The following is a 25,059-nucleotide window of genomic DNA, read 5'->3' on the forward strand; positions in this document are numbered from 1 at the left end:
TCAGGAGCATTTACAGCCCTCAGTTGTGTGTGGTTCCTTTTCCTCCGGGGCCGGTCTGTCCTGCCAAAGGCTGAAGGAGAATGCAGGATGGGCTTCAGGAATGGGATTCTCCATGAGAATTTTGTTTGAGATTAAAAGAAACCCAGGAGGCAGTCAGGGCACCCTGGGGGGTTAAGCTCTAACCTATCCCCAGGGCGAGTGGGCTGTCCCCACCAATCCCTGAGCTGCAGAAAGGCTGCGCTTTTATTTTACTTGACCCTCCCGGATCTGAAAAGTGCCCGCAGAGAACACGGCAGGAAAACACAGAGGTGATTCCAGTGTGACTGCTCCTTTTTCTTGAATTCACCACAGGTTTCTAATTGTGGAAAGCGGTCTCACCAAGACAGCCCCAGAGTGGACAAAAGACCTTTAAATGTCCCTTCAAATATATATATATTAGGTTAAAGTTGAAAGAAAGAGAAGAAAGAAATCTACCCCATCCTGAGAATGGGGGAAGTCTCTACGAGCATGGTTTTAGCTTCAAAGAGATTCTTCAAAATGTACATTTTACCCTTCACTGGTCCCTGTGAATGAAGACATTTAATCCAATACCAATAGATCCTAATTAGCTGCAAGATGTATTTGTTTTCATTTAATTAATGTTGACTAGAGGCTTGGCATCTTTCTGCTTCTGCTGGGAGCACTGTGGGGGTTCAGACGTGGTTGTTATCTGCACAGAGCTCTGTCTGGTAGCTGGAGAATCTCTTATGGTCTCAGAGAAAATTACTCAACTATTTCGTTCTTCAGAACATGGGACCGTCTTTTGGGCTACACTGCCTGTAGGACAGGGAAGAAGAGGGGTGTGTCCTGTTATAAAGGGGAAACCAAAGAAAAGACTTAAGGGCTTACCCAGGTTTATCTGGTGGCTCCGACGGTAAAGAATCGGCCCACAACACAGGAGACTGGAGTTTGACCCCTGGGTGGGGAAGATCTCCTGGAGAAGGGAATGGTAGCCCATTCCAGTATTCCTGCCTGGGAAATCCTGAGGACAGAGGAGACTGGCGGGCTACAGTCTATGGTGTCGCCAAGGGTCAGACAGGACTCAGCGACTAACACTTTCACTTTCTTTCCAGCTTTATCTAAATAGTCTGACATGGAAATTGACAGGAAATGTTCCATCTCACTGTTGATGAATGAGCATAAATAATTTTGTAAGGCTGTGACGTAACAGCCTGTGCATAGGAAACACAGCTAAACTTAGGTAGTCCTGAACACATCTGAACATCGGTTAGACTGAGGTGGGCAGACTTGGCCTTTTGCCCTGAGTTTGGAGCGGAAAAACACAACAGCAAGGTTATTGCGGAGGCAGTTATGAAAAAGACACTTTGGATCTTGATGGAGACAAAGTATTCCAATTAATGTATCACAGTCAAAATAAACAAATATTTGAAAGAGGCTTCAGTGTTGCTGCTTAAAGGGAAGTCTGCCCTCCCCAGTACCACAGGACGTCATTTCTTAGAAATGGTTTAATAACCTGAGTTCTGTAATAGCCCACTGATTAGCTTAGCATAAAACGCTTTGGGCAATGAGGTTCATGTCACCGAGGAGACAAGCAGGACCTAAACTGGAGGGAAAATTTCTTGGCTAGAAATTAAGTGGGTAGCCATTCCCTTCTCCAGGGGATCTCCCCAACCCAGGGATCGAACACAGGCTTCCTGCATTACAGGCAGTTTCTTTACCATCTGAACCACCAGGGAAGCCCAAGGAGTGTAATTTTCTATAATTTTAATAATGGATTCACACAAGCTAATGCATTTACCAGCTGGCATATTTTAAAAATTCACTTTTATCCAGGCTGGCACAGCAGCCCCTGGCTAACAGTAGAGAACGGTTTCTCAGTTTCCCTCTGCTTCCCTTAGGCAGCTCCTTTGATGCTTCCAAGAGGTCGGCATCCAGATCAGGCTGCTCAGGGCCTCTGGCCGTGGCTGGCCTGCCAGAAGTCCCCTTGGGAGCTTCATCCCTCCCCCACACTCTCCTCCATGCTCCTGAGTCCTGGGCACTCAGATTTCAGCTGCTTGGAAGGCAGAATCACTGGAGTAAACCAATCCAGACCACCTATCCATAACGCCTGACGGAGGCCAAGTGTGATTACAAGTCCAGGTACTTGCACAGTACAACAATGTTATCTGGAAGGAAGGAATCTTTCCTGATGCCATTTCAGTGGCTTTGAATGAGGACTCTTCAAGGCTCACCAGATGCTGGAAGCTGTCTCCTACACTTTCCTGGGTTGGGCAGAGGACCTTTTACTGTGGCCAGCTGTCTTGGCCTCAGCCCCTGAGACGGTAACCGGCATTCATGCTTTCCTAAGATGACATCAGAAGTGACAGGCTCGGGACTGGGACTCCTCTCCGGCTCTTGTCTTACCCCGGGGAGACGCAGGCGAGGTGAATGAGACCAGCAGTATCGGAGGGTGTCCGAGGCTTTACCACCGACTGTTACCACTCTGTGCCTTAGCTTTGGAACTTCCGAGTGTATCTCGACACTGTGGAGGGAGGACATTGTCTCTGAGGCTTTTCAAGGCATGGAGCCCCCACGCCTCTGCTCGGTGCTCTGCCTCTTCTGGCTGCACTTGGGTGCAGGCTGTGATTTGGGAGTCCAAGGACCCCTCCAACAAGGCACCTGCCTCGAGTCCCTCCTCCTCAAGGGCTTTCTAGGGACTCAAGTGTCTGCTGGTCTTTCCTTGGTTTCAGAAACCACACTTGTCTGCCTGCATTGTACCAGTACTTTTAAAGCAACAGGAACTCAGACGCCAAGAAACAGAAATCTGCACACTTATTTCTAAAATATTTAAGCTGAAGCTTCAATATCTTGGCCTCCTTATAGGAAGAGTTGACTCATTAGAAAAAACCTGGATGCTGGGAAAAGATTGAGGGCAGGAGGTGACAGAGGATGAGATGGTTGGATGGCATCACTGACTCAATAGACATGAGTTTGAGCAAACTCAGGGAGATAGGGAAAGACAGCGAAGCTTGGTGTCCATGGGGTCGCAGAGAGTCAGACACGACTGAGCGACTGACCAACTACTATTGGAAAAACACACTGATTACAGTTGGTTCCAGAGAAACTTCAGTTATCCAATTAGTTTACTGCTATAAAAAACACATGTGTTCTGGGGTGGGAAGGAGGAAGGTGTGGTTATAGAAGGGTAACTGAGGGATCCTTGACCTCCTGGAATGTTCTGCGTCTTGGAGGTGGTGGTGGTGGATGTGCAGACGTACACATGTGGTGAAATGTCACAGAACCACATGCACACACAGTGTGTAAAACCGGAGCAACCGGGTTGACCCTGGAGACGCTGATCCAGTGTTGGTGCCCTGACTGTGATGGTGCATGATGCTTCTGCTAAGAGGTGACCCCTGGGGGAACCGGTCAAGTGTGCATGACATCTCTCTGTGCTGTTTCTTACAACCCCACGGGCACCCAGAATTCTCAGCATAGAAAGTCTGATTATCACACTCTGGCATCTTAAACAGAAAACATTCGTTGCTCACGGTTCTGGAGGCTGTAGAGTTTGTAACCAAGCCTCTGAAGAAGCACTGTTTGCTGAGGCCGGCTTTCTGGTTCTGTCCTTGGAGCCCTCTGGGCCTCTTTTCCAAGGACACGAACCCCATTCCTGAGGGCTCCACCCTCACAACCTCACTACCCTCCAGAGGCCTCATCACCAAATACATCACCCTGGGGTTTGGGATTTCCCCAGTTTCTGAGGGGATCCAAACATCCAGTCTGTGAGCATGGCATCATTGTTTTCTGCTCGTGTTGTAGCACACAACCTTTCATTTTCAGCTACAGACAAGAGCATTTGTAGATAATAAGATGATTACGCCAGCTGTCCTGCATCTAGAGTCTTTCTTAAAATCTCTTACTGATTCAAAAAGATTGGGAGTAAAATCTTTGATTAATATAGTAATCTGGTTATTGAGTTAGTGAGCCTGTGTCAGACACAGCAGTTCCAAACTTCAAAGGATGCACAGAAAGTAAAACATATTTAACTCAATCACCTCTAATCCATTATGGGATGGGAGAAAGTAACATAAAATAGCATGATGTAAGAATTATCCACCTATAAGTATTTTTTAAAGACATGTTAAATGTTTTTTTTTTTTTCAGGACCTGCCCAGCAGTTTCATAAATATCACTAATGTATCTCAATAATTATTGTAATGACAAAAAGCTAGGAAAGTTATATTCTGCACATAAAAAAAAATGTAATGATCCCAGATTCCTCACATCAGCTGTCATCTTTCTTTTCTCCTACAAATTTAATTTCTGAGGTTGTAACACTTTCAAAATTACTTCTAGTAATAGAAGTAATCTAATCTACAAATATGGTTGTTATTATTGTTTAGTTGCTGAGTTGTGTCTGACTCTTTTGCAACCCCATGGGCTGTAGCCTGCCAGGCTCCTCTGTCTATGGGATTCTCCATGCAAGAATACTGGAGTGGGTTGCCATTCCCTTCTCCAGGGGATCTTCCCGACCCAGGGATTGAACCTGAGTTTCCTGCATTGGCAGGCAGATTCTTTACTACTGAGCCACCAGGGAAGCCCACAGATGTGTATCAGTTTAGTTCAGTTGTGTCCGACTCTGTGACCCCATGGGCTGCAACACGTCAGGCTTCCCTGTCCATCACCAACTCCCAGAGTTTACTCAAACTCATGTCCATTGAGTCGGTGATCCCATCCAACCATCTCATCCTCTGTCGTCCCCTTCTCCTCCCACCTTCAGTCTTTCCCAGCATCAGGGTCTTTTCCACTGAGTCACTTCTTTGCATCAGGTGGCCAAAGTATTGGAGTTTCAGCTTCAGCATCAGTCCTTCCAACGAATATTAAGGACTGATTTCTTTTAGGATTGATGGGTTGGATCTCCTTGCAGTCCAAGGGACTCTCAAGAGTCTTCTCCAACACACAGTTCAAAAGCATCATTCTTCTATGGCTCAGCTTTCTTTATAGTGCAACTCTCACATCCTTACATGACTACTGGAAAAACCATAGCTTTAAACTATATTTTGTTGGCAAAGCAATGCCTCTGCTTTTTAATATGCTGTCTAGGTTGGTCAAAACTTTTCTTCCAAGGAGCAAGCGTCTTTTAATTTCATGGCTGCAGTCATTATCTGTAGTGATTTGGGAGCCCCCCAAAATAAAGTCTGTCACTGTTTCCATTGTTTCCCCATCTATTTGCCATGAAGTGATAGGACTGGATGCCATGATCTTAGTTTTCTGAATGTTGCGTTTTAAGCCAACTTTTTCACTTTCCTCTTTCACTTTCATCAAGAGGCTCTTTAGTTCTTCTTCACTTTCTGCCATAAGGGTGGTGTCATCTGGTGCCAGGTTGTAATTTTTGTAATGCTTCAGGTTTAAAATAATTTCAAATAGAGCCAACATTAAAGTACCTCTTTTATGCTCAAGGGTCTAATACATGGTGGATAAATTCTCTCACAGTCTCTATCCATAATCAAGCCTTTTCCTTCATTCATAATAGCCTTGTTCTCTGGCCCAGAGAGTAAGGAATGCTAGCAGGAAAGACAGAAAACATCATCCAACAGTGAGGGCCATGTGTCCAGCTGGAATTGAAGACTTCTACCTCTTTGTTCAAATGAACTTGTCACTTTTTCCCCACTTCATGTAAAACCCTTGATGTTTAGAATTAAAGAGTACTTTTAAAGCTTTGTGCTCAGTTACTTAGTTGTGTCTCTTTGTGGCCCCATGGACTGTAGCCCACCAGGCTGCTCTGTCCATGGGATTCTCCAGGCAAGCGTACTGGAGTGGGTTGCCATTTCCTTCTCCAGGGTATCTTCCTGACCCAGGAATCAAACCCATGTCTCCTGTATTGGCAGACAGATTCTTCACCGTCTGAGCCACCAGGGAAGCCCTTTAAAGCTTTGGAACTTTATTCACCTCATCAAATGGCTGGGAGGAGTAAGTGTTGCACAGCAGGTATAATAATCTATCAGACTTAATGGTCAGAGACACAGATCCCCTCGGGGTCTCCAATGCACCTGAGCTTCAAAGGAGTCATGAGAACTTTCAAGAAATAGATGCTGCACAGCATATAAACTGAACAAAAACAAAAATCCCTTAATCTAGCTAGGGGTCATTGTACAGGTGATTTTTTGTATGATTCATGGGGATCTCTATTCCATAATGAGCTTTAAAATTGAGTTCATTATAAGAAAACCCTATAAGAAAAATGTTGTGAGAAATTTGCTTGTTGAAAAATTCATATGCTATCAACCTTTGTGCTTATCTTTTAGCTTATTTAATATGAGTTAATATCTTAGGAAAATTCTTACTCTTGGCATCTTCATGTTACTTGATAGTTAAATGCAGTTGGTACAGGCTTTACTTCACCTGTTATTTAAAAATACCTCAATAAACCATAAACACATACATATACTTCATTCAATTTTTGTTTGTTGTTTAGTTGCTAAGTCATGTCCAACTCTTTTGTGACCGCACGGACTGTAGCCCACCAGCTCCTCTACGGGAGTGGGTTGCCATTCCCTCCTCCAGGGGATCTTCCCCCACCCAGGGATTGAACCTGTGTCTCCTGCATTGCAGGCAGATTCTTTACCACTGAGCCACCTGGGAAGCCCACATTTCTTTCAGTACATCAGTTCTAATCGTCTTTCCAAAACATACTCATCTACTGAGCCACTTAATCTGATGATTCTTTCATTTTTCTAACCATTGAACTGTCTTTTTATTTAATGAACTGTAGCCTCAGGGTATCTCAGGGGTCGAAGGAGCGTCAGAATCACCTGACTTCTGCCTCCAACACCCCGTTGGCAGAAACCATCTAAACTCAAGAGTGTGAGTCACGTGATCTGTAATTAAGATAGTCGTGCCAGTGAAGTGAAGTGAAGTGGCTCAGTCATGTCTGACTCCTTGCAACCCCATGGACTCTAGCCCACCAGGCTCCTCTGTCCACGGGGTTTCCCAGGCAAGCATACTGGAGTGGGTAGCCATTCCCTTCTCCAGGGGATCTTTCAGACCCAGGGGTCGAACCTGTGTCTCCTGCATTGCCAGCAGATTCTTTACCATCTGAGCCAGCTGGGAAGTCCTAGCGGTGTCAGGAGCACCCACATTTTTTGGTAATCCTCTCTTCAACACAAATACATTTATAACTGTCTTTTTAGGTTGATGGCAAAAGGATGACTTTATTGCAGCAGGACCAACTCATGCTTTCTGTTCCAAATGGCTGGACAAGGACCAGTGTAGAACCACTTTTAAGATTTTTGACTTGGCACTTAAAACCTACCAACACCGGAGTATCTCCTCCATGCGGTCACAGGCTCCACTTCACCAGAGATGTTCAAGCAGAGCAGAACCATGTGTGTTAGCAACTCTGCCAAAAAGATAGGGAAATCAGAAAACCTGACAATTTCCAACTCTGTGACTATACACTTGAAAATCCCTCAGATGAAGCCTTACCTAGGCTCTTTTGATTAAGGCCCCTGGAAGAATGAACTATTCCAAAACCTGTTAAAAATAAAAGCACAAAAATTAGCAGCTGTTTGTCCTGAGTCTGAAAATATCTACCAGTCATCATTACACACTTAGGACAAAACTTTCCTATTTTCTCTTCCCTGATGGCACATTTGTTAAAGCTTCCATTAAGGCCTCTGCAGTTCTCTTAAAGCTTTTTTTGTCTGAAGAACTTACAGATCTTAGTTATGTGCATAGTTTCTTGGGTAACCCACTCAATAATTTTGTTTGCCTCTTCAGACTGCAGCAAAATTTAGTTTCTTTCCCATCTGGTGTTGTCCAGTTTTGTCTCATATACACAGCCTTATCTCAACCCTGAATATTCACTAGAAGGACTGATGCTGAAGCTCAGATACTTTGGTCACCTAATGTGAAGAGTTGACTCATTAGAAAAGACCCTGATGCTGGGAAAGACTGAGGGCAGGAAAAGAAGCAGGTGACAGAGGATGAGATGGCTGGATGGCATCACCAAGCCAATGGACATCAATTTGAGCAAAATCCAGGAGACAGTGAAGGACAAGGAAGCCTGTGTGCTGCAGTCCATGGGGGTCACAGAGTTGGACACCACTTAGTGGCTGAACAATAATCTCATCTTATCTGAGAGGAATAAGCTCTGAGAACTTTCAGTGGGCACATTCAGAGCAATTTGGCCTGAACTGGGTGCTGCCTCAGGTTTCTGCATGAGGTCTACAACTAATGCCTTCTCTTGGGTGAGTTTCCTGGTCTTTGTGGATTTTCTGCAATAAGCTTGATGTTACATGTTAAAATTCCTTCTTGATATAAATAAATGTCCGTTCAAGTTCGTTAGGACAGAGTTAAGATTTTTGACTTTGGATAAAGTTTGTAGATTCACATAAAAGTTACTTCCTTTCCCCCCTTCCCCCTAAGATATGCTGCAGATACAGAAGGCAGGGACGAGCACTGGCCACATACTTCTTACAGGTAAAGAGTAAATCAGGCCACATGCACACAGCCTTGACCAGGGACATGGCACGCTCGGCACACCTGTGCAAATCCTTTATTAAAGCAACAACCAAAGTACAGGATGGCTCACATTTTTTTTTTTTTTTGCTGCTATATCAACTTAAATATTAATCATTTGTGTATACATTTAAATTATTTTTAAAAGGTGAACATTTATAGCTCACAAATCAACAGTGACATTTCCACCCAGAAACATTTTTCCATCTTATTTCCCAGTTTTAACAACGAACATTCAGAACCAGAGGGATAGCACATCAAACGTAAGTGGCAGCACCTTCTGTGAGCAGCGCTAGGGTGTCTGAGAGATACACTGAAGGTTTACATTCTTCATTAAATAAAAATAATTTATGCAGGAATATTCTTAGATCTATTTGCTTTGTTTTTACATTCTCTATGAGCTTAAGTTCGGTGGTGGCATTCTGAGCATTAGACCCCTTACAAATGACATCTCTAAAAAAGTCTTAATTAAAGGTCATTATCACTGTCATATGATATTTTCTTGTATAACAGACAACCAGTCTTTCAGAAAGCAAAATAAGCAATTCTGTTTTATTTGATTTCTCACCCCACCATGGATTTGTTTAATCCAAATCTTGTTAATCACTGTAGAAACCCTATAAGTCATTAGGAAGATGAACTTTGTTATCTACTAGAGGATTTTACAATGAATAGGTGAATGTAAAAATGACTAATACCTTGAAGATGATGGTGGTTTAGTTGCTAAGTTGTATCCAACTCTTTGCCACTGTAGCCTGCCAGGATCCTCCGTCCATGGGATTCTCCAGGCAAGAATACTGGAGTGGGTTGCCATTCCCTTCTCCAGGGGATCTTCCCGACCCAGGGGTCAAACTCGAATTTCCTGCATTGCAGGTGGATTCTTTACTGCTGAGCCACCAGAGACACCCTACCTTGGAAGCAACAGAGATCAAAATATGTGGGTGACTATACAATGAGATTTGGTGGCTATTTAAAGGGTACCAATGAATCAGTCTAAAAAGCAAGAACAGAAACAGGGATTATGATGTAAAGGGAATGCAAAAAGGGTGTGGGAAGATGGATACTGGGCAGTCATTGAACTGTGCTGAGTATAAAACAGAGTATCTGAAAGATAAGCTAAATGCTCTGTTTTCTCACCCAATGAAATACTGAGAGGAAACCCCTGTTCACAGAACCACTGGGGCCATGAGGAGTTTCAGCACTGGTGAAAAAGTGAAAGTGGCAGTCACACAGTCGTGTCCGACTCTTTGTGACCCCGTGGACTGAAGCCCACCAGGCACCTCTGTCCATGGGATTCTCCAGGCAAGAATACTGGAGTGGGTTGCCATTCCCTTCTCCAGGGGATTTTCCCAACCCAGGGATTGAAGCCAGGTCTCCCGTGTTGCAGGCAGATTCTTAACTGTCTGAGCCACCAGGGAAGCCCTGGTATAAGACTGAAATTCAACCTGCACATAAGGGGGGCTGGCTTGCCTTTCTGAAACAGCTCCTCAGCCAGCAGGGATTGGGTCTCTAGGGTTGAGCTGGTTTGTGTTGGTGGCACTACATTTAGAGGCTATCTGTTCAAAACATGCAAACATTCTTTCTGCCTTACAGTTTCTTCATGGGCTAAAGAGCTGAGCAGATCCGAGGTTACCAATAAGTAACAATCCATGTATTTTTTTTTTTTTTTTCACAATCCATGTATTATATTTGAAATGTTATCAGTCCAGTGAATAAGCTATGTGGCCATCGTTCAAGCCCAGTCTCCACCAAATTGCTTTCTTACCATACGTGCCCTTCAAAGGAAGTCTGAACAACACAGATGTGTAGAGTTAAAAATGAAACACACAACAAAGAAGCGAAGGATTCCAGACTCCACTGTGTGGGAGTTCAGGACTTTTGGCCTTGGCTTTGGGGAAAAAAATACAGATGGCCAACAGCAATCATTCTGGGTGTAAAGACAGTACAGTAATATTCAGGACAAGCGAGGACATTCAGGTGTTTCTGGAGCAATTTCCATACGTTACAGATGTCACATTTGGTTCCTAAAGATTTAGTCAAGTATTAGTATCTCTTTTTGTCAAGTATGATATACAAAATGATGAGAATAGTAGATGTGCCTTAAAGATATGAAAATATATATAAAACAAAACCATTATAAATTACATAGATTTGCAATATAAAATTGTTTTTCCCCCTATTTAGAATAAATACCATCCAAGTTTACAGGTCATTGCAGTGAATTAAATATGCACACATATCTGAATCATTTTCGGAACTTCAAGAAAAAAAAATTGTTATAGATATGACCAGATGACTTAGAAAACAGAAACTGCTCGCTTTTGAGAAGAATGACCTAAGACCCAAAGGACATGGCTTGGGATTCAGTGTTAAGTTGTAAAACTGCCCCAAAGAGCCATATGTAGCCATACTTCTATAAATTTCTAGACGCTGAACAATTTATCTTTGAAAAACCAGGCGAAAGTCATGAGACTATCTCTGTCCCCTATTCTAGTTGGAGAGCATTTCTATTTTGTAAAGAAGCTATAGCATAAATAGGAAGAGACAGAGACATCTTTGTAGTAAGCCAGCCTCATCTCTGGTTGGCTATTAATATTATTCTATCAAGAGCTTTCTGATGCCTTAAAGGGGAACATTTAAAAAATCTACATAATCTCCCCAGTCTAAAGAAGCTAAAACCAACCTGAAAACATTCTTTGGTCACTCAGTTCTGCTCCTGCTTTCATAAAAAGTCTGCCTGTGTTTAACTATCTGTATCCAACATCCAGGTGGGAGATGCCTTCCCCTGTCATTTCCACGTGGAAACCTGTATGTGGGTTTCGGTGGAGGGAGAATACGACGGAATGGGAAAAAGTCAATTTGGGGACCCCAAAACAAGCCAGGGCCCCTGCTGTGGCTTTGGGTGCACAGATCCATGGTAAGGATCCGCTGACCTCCACAACAAGTGGAAAAATGTTTACATTCTAAGACGTGGTGATAAAACTTCTCCGCAGGCCAACTATAGAAAACCTTTGTCCAGGGAGCCCATGCGGGGGGTCAAGGTTTCTCTGGATTGTTCACTTCTCATGTTTTACGTGACCACCAAACTGATGGCAACAGGTTATCTGAGGCCAAGAGGAATCTGACCCAACTGTGTGTCCTGTCAGACCACCTTTCACATTAGTTATCTCTACACAGAGAAACCACTGAAGCCAAACCCTCTGTTCTCAACTCCAGACCCAGATGAATTTTCTGAAAAAGTTGGCAGCAAAAGCATCTAATAACATCATGGGCCCAATTCTGCTCCCAAGACTCCTTGTCTCATGTAAGGGGGGCCATCATGGGAGATGACAAACTTTCCACAAAACTCCAAATGTTAGAACCAGGTGGGATCTGGGGACCCAAGTACCACCTCCGGGTTTGGCAGACAAGAAAGATTCAACCCAGGGATGCAGTGAAGTCTCACTCATCCAGACAGTGAGGACGTGAAGACTAAGCCTTGGGTCTGTTCAACAACTGCGCGGCCCAAGGGACCTTCGTGGACCCATGATGTGGCCGTGACGCTCATGACGATTGACAACCTCAAGGTTATGGCACCCCTGCTCGTAAATGGCAAGGAAATTATACCTCTCCTTTTCATTGTTATATCTAAACTGTGGACATTGCTCTAATGCTTTGGGGGCAGAAGATCCACAACTGTCTTAAGAAGCTTTGAGTTTTGTAAGCTGGTTCCTTAAATTTGCAACAGTACTGATTTTCAGCATAAAAAATGTTAGAGGAACCAGAGAGGACAGTGAAAACCTGAAAGTTATTGTGGAGAAGGGCAGGGTGACGATACGGGTTTGGTTCTGTGGGCAAGGGAAGCACCTAGATGGAGCTGGGGAGTGCGTGGGTGCCCCCACTTGCCCGAAGCCCACAGTGGTTACCAGCACAGGCCAGCGAGGTACCGGCCTGAGGTGACTAGCTTCGGCTTCTTTCTATAACATCACTCTAGCCTCACATACAGCCACCTTCTCGTGGGGGCTAAAAATGAATTCAAGAATGCTGGCATGATGATGCCATTATCCTAACCTGTCACCGCCCCCTTCAAGGATGGACAAATCAGCCATGCAGTTAACAGGAGTAGGCCTACAGGGGCGACCCCCAGGACCCTCACTCTTGCTGCCCTAAACCAAGCATTGGGGTCCCCTGACGTCCATGGCCCATGGCAGCCGTGGTGGGAGCTCCACGTGGCCCACCTAAGCGGATTTCTTAGGCGCCTCTGTCTCTGGAGGTGACACGCCTTCCAGGTGAAGCAGCAGCCAGCTTGGAGGGGGACACTGCTTAGACGTAAGGACAAGGCTTTCCACGGGCAGTGTGGGCAGATTCAAGTTCATGGTCTCCCTCCAACCCCAGCTGAGCTCACCCAAAGGCTCTCAGGATGGGACGGGTAAACCTATTTTTATTTGGCTATTAAAGTGCTATTCCTGGGCAAGGTTGTGGTTTTTTTTTTTTTTTCCTCTCTGTTTCACAGCAGCAGCTTCATTGGAAACAAACGAACAAAAAAAGCAACCGATGGAGACAGGCCTGGGAAACGACAAACGTCAGGAGGCTGGGAGCTAGCTGCTTTGGAATGTTAAGATGACTCGTGGGAATCGGCCCTGACACCAAAGCCTGCGAGGTAAAAGTCTGGGGTTGGGGGGGGGGCGGGCAAGAAATAAGGACAGAGTGGCCAAGGGAACGGACCCGAAGGAACGGTCAGCATTCACGTCACAACGCCTGGGTTATAAAGCGACAATGATGGGGCAAAACTGAGAAGAAAGTGCAACAGAGCCGCGGAGGGATGGACGGCAGCTACTCCCTTAGCAGACCCATTTTTCAAAGGAAGAGCGGCGCCCTGTGCCCGGGACAGGACTGTGAACTCAGAGTCTCTGACAGTCAATGATCTCTGCCGAAAGGGCAGCAGCGGTTAAGGTTATCTGGCGGAGAAGAGCCTCTGAGGTTTGTGTCAGAGGAACCTGACACCTGCCCAAGGTCACCACCCCCGCTCCCCGATGGTGCTCGCATCCCCCTTGGCTGGGGGCCGGCGGGGCGCACAGCGTGCGTGCGGGGGCCGGGCTCCTACCTACGACGGGCGTCTCCGGTAAGGCTTAGCGGCGAGGGCGGCCTGCATCTGTCCCGAGGGGTGGCCCTGAGTCTCGGGGTGTGCATAGCTTCGGGGTGGGGGGTACACTGTTAGACATGGCTTTCATAGATGACGTGGGTGCTCCCGTCCTGCGGTCTGGCTGGCTCCGCGGCCTCCAGCAGACCAGGCGGCAGGGCGTGGTCCGGCACCTCGACGGGCGTTGGTTCCTCGGAGGTCAGCGCCGCCGACGTGACCTCGGTGGAGGGCGCCGCGGACTCCGGGGAGCGCTCGGCCGACGGCTCGGTGTCCTCCTCCTCGTCTCCGGCCCCCAGGGGCCCCGTGGCCCGGTCGTCCGAGGGCTCCCGGTGGGCTGGGGGGTGCACAGACACCTCGATGGCGATCTGCTGGGGCTGCTCGTGCAGCGAGGAGGCATCAGAGTCGGCGTCGGGGATGGTGTAGACCTCCTCCCCGTCGGCGGCTGCGGCCTCCTGGCCCTCGGGCGTGTGGCGCACGAAGTTCTGGTGGCCATGCTCATCCAGGCCCACCACCTCCATGAGCTCCTCCACGATGGTCCTGCAGTTCATGATGAGTGGGGGCAGCGGCACGCTGCGTGCCAGCTCCTCGATGTAGCGGGCGAACTCCATGGTCTTGAACTGCGTGACCTTGGCCAGCTCCAGCGTCTTGGCTGACGTGATGATCGGGATGCGCTTAGCGATCTCGAAGGCCTTCTGCAGCTTCTCCGCGCCCTCCGTGCGGAAGAACTCGTTGATGGCCTTCTCGGTCTTCTTCAGGTGGCTGCTCATCATGCAGAGGCGGGTGATGTTGAGCACCAGCACCACGGCGAAGGCCGCCAGGCACACCACCATGTAGTACACGCCCATGTCGCCCGACGTGAAGACCACGCGCAGCGTCACGCTGTTGTTCACAGAGCCGTGCACGTTGGAGGCCACGCACGTGTATCTCCCCCGGTCCGAGAAGGACACCTTGGTGATGTTCAGGAGGCCGTCATGCATCTGCCACTTTCCTGCAGGAGAAAGAGGACAGGGTCAGCTGGGCCCTCTGCGCCCCGCAGTGACCGCTCCAGGTGGCCCTGTGTGCCTCGCACCACTCCCGACGGGGTGGTGAACAGGGAACACCTCCCACCACCACCTCCAGCACTACTGACGTTGGCACGGGGAGCTCTGAACACATCTCCAACCACCAGGTCCGCTGCTGCTGCTGATGGGGACAGTGAACAGTGACCTCGACAGACGGGCAGAGGAACGGCCCACTTGATCCGCAGAACTCAGGGAAGAGTCATGAGCACCAGCCCATTTTACAGGATGGAGAATCTGGGGGAGGGGCCCTCTAAGCCCCCTCTCAAGGGCACCCGTTAGGAATCAGTTGAGCTAGATTCGAGTTCAAGCCCAACAAGTTGTACTCTGAACACCAAATCATACTGTGCAATTCCACACTCCAGAGAAAAATTAGAAACACAGAGTCTGGAAAGCACTGTGCTGTTACTAGGGAATTCCTTAATGTGGCGTCTGATTTTCTCACCTGCCTGTGAGCACGGCACTGCAGAATATATGCTCACTGGGAAGTTTCTGTTTATAAAGCATAAAGAATATAAAGCACTTTGGGATCAACCTAAGAACTGGAGTGAAAGAGAAAGTGTTAGTCACTCAGTCCTGTCTGACTCTTTGTGACCCCATGGATGGTGGCCTCCCAGGCTCCTCTGTCCATGAAATTCTCCAGGGAAGTTTACTTGAGTTGCCATGCCTTCCTTCAGGGGATCTTCCCAACCCAGGGATTGAACCCAGGTCTCCTGTATCGCAGGCAGACTCTTTACCATCTGAGCCACCAGGGAAGTAAATCAGTTAAATTATAACTGTTTGCCTGGGTTTCTCATGTTTGAGGTTGAAGTTATCCTCAGTTGACGGAAACACGACTTACATCGTTCATTCAGAGACTCTACAATGAACTACATCACTTACACTGTGGAGATTCAGAGGCTGGGTGTGAATAAATATCAATTTGGTTTTCCTCTGCAAATAAATAACAGACCCATCAGATTTAATGGAGAAGGAAATGGCAAACCAGTCCAGTATTCTTGCCTGGAGCATCCCATGGACAGAGGAGCCCGATGGGTTATAGTCCATGGGGTCGCAGTGTCAGGCATGACTGAGCAACTGAACAACAAATCAGGTTGAAAGCAGGTCTCACACTATGGAGAACACATGATGAAAAGCATTGAAACAGAGATGAACTCTTCCCTGTCTGGCCTGGAAAGGATCCAGCACTGCCCTGGGAATCAGGTTCTTAATCTGAATTAATCTTTGCTAGGGATTCATCCTTAATCTGCCTGTGTACCTGCCAGTCAAAAGAGATGACCCCAGATCCCCGGGAAACATGACCCCAGGTCTGCCTTTCAGTTTTGGGTCTGAGCCTTCTGAAGCCCTTCCATCTCCCCAGATGGGCCCTCAGAGACAGAAGGGTCCCGGCCCGGCCCTGGGGGAGCTCTGAGCGGGCGGATATTTCCGTAAAAGCAGTCGTGTCCCCAAGCGAGCCAGACAGGCTCTCCTGAGAGATTGGGCAACTTAACTATAGTTTCCTTCCAAGTGTCTGTTATCACATTGCATTTTTGTTTGTTTCATTCCCCTCTGGCATAAATTCAAGCCTAATGAAAAGTCCCCAAAGCAACTAGCAACCGATAAAAAAAAAAAAAAAAAAAAAACCAATATGTAAGCATTAAAGTGACGAGGGTCCCCAGGGAGTGTGAGACAGGAGACAGCCTGCATCACTCCTGGTCCTCTGTCTCAGGGACCGTCCTCAGGGAAGCTGGCTGGAGCTGCGGGGGCCTGCAGACCGCCCCCCTCGCCAGCCAGGGGAACCTGGTGGGAAGCCTCCCATAGAAGGCACTGTGACATTTTCTGGAGGAACATCTGTGGAGAGCAGTTCCTGGCATGCCTGAGCACCCAGCTTCTAACAACTTAGCCAGTGTCCTCTCTCTGAGAGTAGAAGACGTGGGAAATCTAGTGAATTTCAGTCTCCTTGGAGTGTGTGTGGACAGACCAACCTGTACCCACTCTGTGAAACCTCCCCTTCTCCACATGGGCAAGGGCCAGCCTCCTACCCTGTCTATTCACTCCTTGAATATCAGGCTTCAGATGTGATACAGCAGACTTGTCCAAATATAAAATCATCTGAGCAAGGGAAATGACCAATTTGATCTTCCTAACCCAGGAATCAAACCCACATCTCCTGTGTCCCCCTGCATTGGCAGGTGGATTATTTACCAACTGCACTGCCTGGGATCAAACCAGGCTACAGCAGGCACAGGAAAAAAGAACGCGTCTGGTCAACTGAAAGTTTATGACAGACCGGGAAGGTGTTGAGCTCAACAGAACTGCAGAATCTCTGGGAGCTTCTCACACCGACCTTCCTCACTTGGGTGGGAAGTATAGCAGCAACAGGGCAGGAGAAGGTGAGGTTATTTGCCTGGGGAACACTTGGGATCAATCTGTTCACCTCCTACCCTTTCATCCCCACTCTCTCTGTGGAGGAATTATCTACACGTTCAAGGTCAGAGGAGGAGGAACCTGGGTGTAAAACAGGAAGAGCAGAAAAGCGTGCTGAAGTCAGGAGGCAGGCACCTGACGGGAACATAAATGGCTTTCTCCAAATATCTCAGCTATGCTTTTAGTGATGGCTGTATTCTGTCATAGAAAAGTGAAATGCAGAAATGCATATAGTTACACAACACCAACGCTTTACTGACTATTCAGAGGGTTTCTGAAGTTAGATTTTATAGTTATCTTCAGGGATGTGTTAAACTGTCTCAGTTCAGTTCAGCCGCTCAGTCATGTCTGACTCTTTGCAACCCCATGGACTGAAGCACGCTAGGCCTCCCTGTTCATCACTAACTCCCGGAGCTTACTCAAACTCATGTCCATTGAGTTGGTGATGCCATCCAACCATCTCATCCTCTGTCGCCCCCTTCTCCTCCCACCTTCAATCTTTCCCAGCATCAGGGTCTTTTCAAATGAATCAGTTCTTCGCATCAGGTGGCCAAACTATTGGAGTTTCAGCTTCAGCATTAGTCCTTCTAATGAATATTCAGGACTGATCTCCTTTAGGATGGACTGGTTGGATCTCCTTACAGTCCAAGGGACTCTCAAGAGTCTTCTCCAACACCACAATTCAAAAGCATCAATTCTTCAGTGCTCAGCTTTCTTTATAGTCCACTCTCACTTCCATACATGACTACTGGAAAAACCACAGCTTTGACTAGAAACTGTCTACAGACGTGTATTTATCTGGCCTGGGCCCAAGTGATTCAATGCAGATACAGACTCAAACACGTCAGAAGTTCCTAGTCACAGGTCAAAACAGGCCCAGTCTGGAATAAACACAATGAGGTGACACTTGTGGTTCGTTCAGGGGAAACCAGTGGGATAGTCAGGGCATAGATTGTTAGTTTCGTGCATATTCTGCTTCTTAGCCAGAACAATGGGTCCTTAGATTAACACCTATTGTAGACTTTATCCAATAATGAATGTTGTTTATTCTTGAAGGCTGAAGCCTCGATGTGTGATAAAGTTGATGTCTTTAAAGAAGGACAGCGGTCTTCTTTATCTTGTTCATGCATTCCATCAACAAACCTTAGTTTACAAATTGTCTGTCACCAGGCTCCCTGACAGACAATTCAGATACAAAGATAAGTCAGACATGACCCCTGGCTGCAGAGACCAGTCATGTGGAGAGGGACGCAGACTCCCTGCCAATCTGGGGTGCATGGCATGTGCCCTGGGTGAGTAGGGCACCAAGGATGCTGCTGGACGGGACGGTGTGGTCCTGAGGGGGCCTGGGGTTGTGGGGAGAGGAACAGGAGGAAGAGGAAGCACTCCAAGGCCAGGGGGGATGATGGGACATGTGAAAAAAGAGGGGACCCCGTGTGCTGCAGGGGCAGAGAACTGCGGCGAGAGGCCTGGCCACCCCACCTCTTCCCCTGCTCTGAGCGCTGGTTCAATCAGCAGAGAAAACCTCAAGGTCCAGATGCAGATGCCGGCGAGCGGGGGGATTTTAAATTAAGGAAGATGTCATGTCAAATCAGGGGGCAAAAGAACAGTGGAACAACTGATGGCTTTTTTGAAAGAAAATAAATTCCTAGTTTAGTGACACATAAAAATAAATCCCAAGTACTCTGAAGATCCAAATGTAAAACCAAAAGTATAACATCAATAGAAGACATGAAAACATTTCTATGGCCTTGGGACAGGTAAGCCTTTTTCAGCATTTCCAGAATCCCAGCAACTGCCAACAGAGAACCCTGATAGATTAGACTTCTCCCCAGTTAAAAGTTCCACACTATGATATATGTTATACTAAAGTTATGAGCAAATGATAGAGTGGGAGAAAATTCTAGAATATCTGACAAATGCTTAGTAACTAGATACTCCTACGTGTGTGTGTTCAGTCGCTTCAGCTGTGTCTGACTCTGTGACCCCATGGACTGCAGACCATCAGGCTCCTCTGTCCATGGATTCTCCAGGCAAGAACACTGGAGTGGGTAGCCATTTCCTCCTCCTGGAGATCTTCCCAATCCAGGGATCAAACACATCTCCTATGCCTCTGGCACTGCAGGTGAGTTCATAACCACTGAACCACCTGGGAAGCCCAAAGAACGCCTAAAAATCAAGACAAATAACCCAAAAGGGGAAAACAAAAAAATGGGGAAGGATTTGGACGAATAAGTCACAGAAAAATGGAACGCAAGTAGTGCCTAAGTACACAAAATCACTTGTGGTTAAATCATAGTAAAATTTAAAGAAATTCAAGCAACTTTTAAAACAGGTAGCTTTTCCACCTTGCAGAGTGCCAGAGGAGGGCTGGGCGGGGGTCATGGGAGGATGAGAAAGGCACAGTGCCCGCGGATAGGGCTGCCGTGGGGACACTGCCGCAAGGCTGGTTTCTGGAATCTACCAAAGTTCAAGATGGGTGTACCTGTTACCCACTTCCAGGATTCCTGAAATGCTTCAAATCAGGCAGGCCTTGATCTGATCGGGAAAATATTACTGAATGTAAGAAAGTCAAGGGCGTGGAAACACCTTTTCTGTCCTTGGGGACAGAGGAAGGACAGACCTTCCTCCCAGCTAACATCCTCTGGGAGAAGCCAACATCTGGGTCACCAGGCCGGGAAAGTAGCTGACTTGTATCGCTTGTCACCTCGGGGCCTGGGCACACGGAAGGCGAGTCACTCAGGGTGGCACAAGCTCACGTCCACAGAACTGGGTCAGGGGACCAGCCCAGCAACTAGAGAAACAGGTCGACAGCATCATGCGGTGACAGCTAAACCTATGACCCCGAGAAACGCCACGGTACGCAGGTTACCGTGATTCGACATGACAGATCAGGAATAACACCCAGGTCAACACCTTCCAATCAAATGACCACTGGACAGAACCAGAGCACCAGTCTCTCCCGGAGGTGAAGCAGCTTGAGAAAGGTGACGGTACAGCCATGGAGATGCTGTAAGCACAGTTCTCCTCCAAACGCACGTCTGCCAAAACCTCCATCCACCCAGCCATCCTGAGGACCACTCAGCATCAAAAATCAACATCATGCCCATGAAAGCATTCAGTTCAGTTCAGTTGCTCAGTCGTGTCCAACTCTTTGTGACCCCATGGACTGCAGCATGCCAGGCCTCCCTGTCCTTCACCAACTCCCAGAGTTTACTCAAACCCATGTCCATTGAGTTGGTGATGCCATCCAACCATCTCATCCTCTGTTGTCCCCTTCTCCTCCTGCCCCCAATCCCTCCCAGCATCAGGGTCTTTTCCAGTGAGTCAGTTCTTCGCATCAGGTGGCCAAAGTATTGGAGTTTCAGCTTCAGCATCAGTCCTTCCAATGAACACCCAGGACTGATCTCCTTTAGGATGGACTGGTTGGATCTCAAGAGTCTTTTCCAACGCCACAGTTCAAAAGCATCAATTCTTCAGCACTCAGCTTTCTTTATAGTCCAACTGTCACATCTATATATGACTATTGGAAAAACCATAGCTTTGACTAGATGGACCTTCTTAGGCAAAGTAATGTCTCTACTTTTTAATACACTGTCTAGGTTGGTCATAACTTTTCTTCCAGGGAGCAAGCGTCTTTTAATTTCATGGTTGCAGTCAACATCTGCAGTGATTTTGGAGCCAAGTCTCTCACTGTTTCCACTGTTTCCCCATCTATTTGCCATAAAGTGATGTGGCCAGATGCCATGATCTTAGTTTTCTGAATGTTGAGTTTTAAGCCAACTTTTTCACTCTCCTGTTTCACTTTCATCAAGAGGCTTTTTAGTTCCTCTTCACTCTCTGCCATAAGGGTGGTGTCATCTGCATATCTGAGGTTACTGAAATTTCTCCCTGAAATCTTGATTCCAGTTTGTGCTTCATCCAGCCCAGCATTTCTCATGATGTGCTCTGCATATAAGTTAAATCGGCAGGGTGACAGTATACAGCCTTGATGTATACTGACATGAAAAGCATACACACTGCTGCTGTTGCCGCTGCTAAGTCACTTCAGTCGTGTCCGACTCTGTGCGACCCCACAGACGGCAGCCCACCAGGCTCCCCTGTCCGTGGGGTTCTCCAGGCAAGAACACTGGAGTGGGTTGCCATTTCCTTCTCCAATGCATTAACACTAGCATATGTAAAATAGAGAGCCAATGGAAATTTGCTGTTATGACTCTGGGCACTCAAAGCAGGGCTCTGTAACAACCTACAGGGGTGGGAAAGAACAGGGGAGGGAGGGAAGTTGAAGAGGGAGGGGACAGATGTACCCCTATGGTTAATTCATGATGCATGGCAGAAATCAAAGCAATATTGTTAAGCAATTATCTTTCAATTAAAAATAAATTTAAAAAATAACATCATGACCAAATACAAAGCTCTTAGAATTTCCCTTAAATTATTTCTTAGAAGGAAAGGATTTCTCTTTTTCCTTGGAGAGGTCTTTCTGTAAAGGGTAAACCAAATGTATGGTTCATCTACTCATGGATAGGAGTAGATGTTGTTTAGTCCTTAAGTCGTGTCCGACTCTTTAGTGACTCCATGGACTGAGACCCGCCAGGCCCCTCTGTCCATGGGATTCTCCAGCCAAGAATACTGGAGTGGGTTGCCATTTCCTGCTCCAAGGAATCTTCCTGACCTGGGGACTGAACATATATCACCTGTGTCTCCTGCATTGCAGGTAGATTCTTTACCACCTGGGAAACCCTGATAGGTGGTACGAGAAGATTAAGTCTCTGCTCACAACCTCATTTAGACATGGAGGCTCTTCAGCTTCTCAAGGAGGATCCGTTCAAACAAGGAGGTTATTTTCATGAAACCAACTGAAGACTTTCCAGGAGGTGAGGGTCCCGATAACGCTTACACAGACAGAAAGGCAGTGCACACACTCAGTCGAATGACGCTGCACCGAGTCCACACTTTTCTGTCTCTAAGTGTGGAGCCTGCTCTCCAGTATGTGAAAGAGAGGAGACTCAGGGAAGGCATCCAGTCTTTACAAAATGGAACTGAACACAAGCGGAGCCCCACGTGGCTGTCACGGGGCTTCTGCAAGAGGTGCGAGCCACCCTTCCCGCCTCCCCAGACCCCAGCCACCGCAGAGACCCAGGCCACAGACACCGCAGCCTCCAGGCGCCCGCGCCCCAGGGTCCCATCCTCCTGGGCAGCTCTTCAGGCAGTCCTGGGGCTGCTAACAAGCTGCTTCCTACATCACGTGGGGCCGAGGAGCCTGGCATCATCCCGGCTTAGTTCAGCTCTCTGCTCAGGAAGGTGGGGGACGGGGGAAGGCTCAGGGCGTATGCAGCCTGTGGTTGTGCTCTGCTTTAAAGAATCAAGAAAACCTGAAAAGAAGCTGTCTTTTAATTTCCTGGCAAGGGAAACATCTGACTCTCCAGCTAATTCAACCTGATAATCTTCATTTTTAAAAAAGTGCCAAGCACACTCCATGGAGGCTGGTAAGAGTCTCTTCTGAGAGCGCCCAGCACTGGGTGGAGAGAAATAACTTCCTGTTTTGGCATCTCGGCTCTCATCCTCATCTGAGAGTGACAGGGAAGGGTCTTCCCACTGCTCAGACTAAAAGCTGTCTGGGATCGATCCCAAAGGGAGTGCTGAAAAGCACTGAAGAAACACTACAAACGGTGGCCCGTTAGCAGGCTGGCCTCTGACATGATTCCTTCTGGAAAATGAACCAAAGTACCACTTTTACGGAAAACTACATTACCGGTTCTCACAGGTGACTAAACTGACCGTGGAATGATTCTTTAGCTGGCTAAAATGCTTCTTTAGGTGGGACCAGGGTTTCTCCAGTTGATGATGGACAGAGCAGCCTGGTGTACATGGGGTTGCAAAGAGTTGGACATGACTGAGCAACTGAAATGAACTGAACAGAACTAAGGGTTTTTCCACTTGGGCTGGCATTTTGCATCAGATAATTCTTTGGAGGGCTTCGCTGGTGACACAGGGGTATAGAACCTGCCTGCCAATGCAGGAGACACGGGTTCGATCCCTGGATCAGGAAGATCCCCTGGAGAAGGAAATGGCAACCCACTCCAGTATTCTTGCCTGGGAAATGCCATGGACAGAGGAGCCTAGCGGGCTACAGTTCCTGGGGTCTCAAAGAGTCGGACACAACCAAGTGACTAAGCAATGACGACACTTCTCTGTCCTGTGTGTTGTGGGGTGCTGAGAATATTCCTGGTGTCCACCCACTGGATACCAGCAGCACCATCTCCCGCTCCTTCCTCTCCTGCCCCAACCATGACTACCAAAAACACCTCCAGGCTTGGCTGGTGTCCTCTGGGTGAGAGAGCCACTGACTCCCACAAAAGGAAAGTACGCCGTGTGCATCACCTCCCCCACAGCATCCACACGCACTGCTTTCTCCACGGCCGGAGCACGAGGGGGTCAGCGGGCCTCTGCACACGGAGGGAACACGCCTGGAAGGGGGAGGCGGCTGATGGAAGAGAAGGTGCCTCCCTTGCCATCACAGTGTCATCTCAAGATTTTAAATAACACTTCAGGGATAGACATGCTTTTTATTTTTTCTTTTTTTTTTAAGGTTGAGAACTTGAGAGAATGAATAAGAAATTGCTCAGAAAATTATTTCCTTTCTTTACAAAACACACCGTCCTATGAAGCAGAGACAGAAGCACCTGGGATCTTGACATCACAGAACAAGGGTGGAGTGGCCGGTAACAGTGACGCAGCTGCCGTTTACGGATGCATTGGTGTGCTCTAGGTACTGCTGTTGTTCAGTTGTTAAGTCATGTCGGACTCTTTGCGACCCCATGGGCTGTAGCCCGCCAGGCTCCCCGGTCCATGGAATTTTCCATGCAAGAATATTGGTGGATTGCCATTTCCTTCTCCAGGAGATCTTCCCAACTCAGGGATCTAATCTGTGTCTCCAGCACTGCAGGCAGATTCTTTACCACTGAGCCACCTGGGAAGCCTCTCCAGGCTTCTGAACATTTAATGCATCATGGAAGGATCACAACCCTGCCTGGAGGTAAAAGAGGATTATCTCTGCTTTACAGATGGGAAAACTGGCTCTGAAAAGTTAAGGAACTTGCTCAAAGAGCCATCAGTGTTCTGTTCTGCTGAATTTCCAGTGGTATATTTACAATTACACAAATTTTGAGGAATCAACTTTTTAAATCTCAAACATTTAATTTACTAAAAGAAGAATTTAGTGTAGTACTTTTATAGGTTCACACACTATTCCATGCTTCATCAGAGAGGCAAACAATGATGTCCACTTCATGCTGTGGGTACTGACTCCCTCCTGGATATGTTGGGGTGGGGGGAGATTCACTCAGGTCTGAAGACGTGACCAGCACAGTTTTCTGTGGTCCCTTGGCAGGAGGAGGTAAAAGCATCTCACAGGCTACTAAAAACATCTGCAGGAACAGAGGATAAAAACACCAGAGCAATGTAAACTAAACCAAAATTCATAACAATGAACTCTACAAAGGTGGAGCAGCCATGAAAGAATCGTGAACTTCACATAACTCAGCTCAGATAACTCTGGGCGTATTTTCAGAGATAATTCGTAATTATTTTTGGTGACAGAACACTACAAGAGAATGGAGAACAAATCCATGGGGAAACCTAAAACCTCACTTGAAGTAAGAATTTCCAACATAACTGAGCCAGGCATGATTGCCAAGGCCTATACCTTTTCCAGAGCAGACTTTCTTGAGATGCTTGTTATTTATCATCTGATAAAGGTGCCAATGTGCATTTTCAAGGTTTAAAGTCAGAGTAAGAAACTACAGCAAAAATATACTGGATAATTCATACCTGAAATAACAGGGGCATTTTTATAACACTTTCTGGCACTTATATATGGCTACTCACCTGTAGCAAAAGAAAAACTGAAAACAGGACATTTTGCGGCCATTTGTGGTTACTCATGTTATTGGAGCTCTGGGTTATTTCTGT

General features: G+C 47.0%; 1 protein-coding gene across 1 annotated transcript in view; it reads right to left on the bottom strand.

Annotated features, from left to right (window-relative positions):
• Positions 1 to 8,576: 8,576 nt before the first annotated feature.
• The window catches only part of MFAP3L (microfibril associated protein 3 like), a 52,002-nt gene continuing 35,519 nt past the window's right edge, over positions 8,577 to 25,059 (bottom strand). Inside the window, exon 3 of the mRNA XM_061132970.1 lies at positions 8,577 to 14,609. Within this exon, the coding sequence (XP_060988953.1) occupies positions 13,696 to 14,609 (914 nt within the window). The 3' untranslated portion in view covers positions 8,577 to 13,695. The remainder of the gene's footprint in view (positions 14,610 to 25,059) is intronic.

Source organism: Dama dama, chromosome 29 (genome assembly GCF_033118175.1).
Source record: "Dama dama isolate Ldn47 chromosome 29, ASM3311817v1, whole genome shotgun sequence".
Classification (NCBI taxonomy): domain Eukaryota; kingdom Metazoa; phylum Chordata; class Mammalia; order Artiodactyla; family Cervidae; genus Dama; species Dama dama.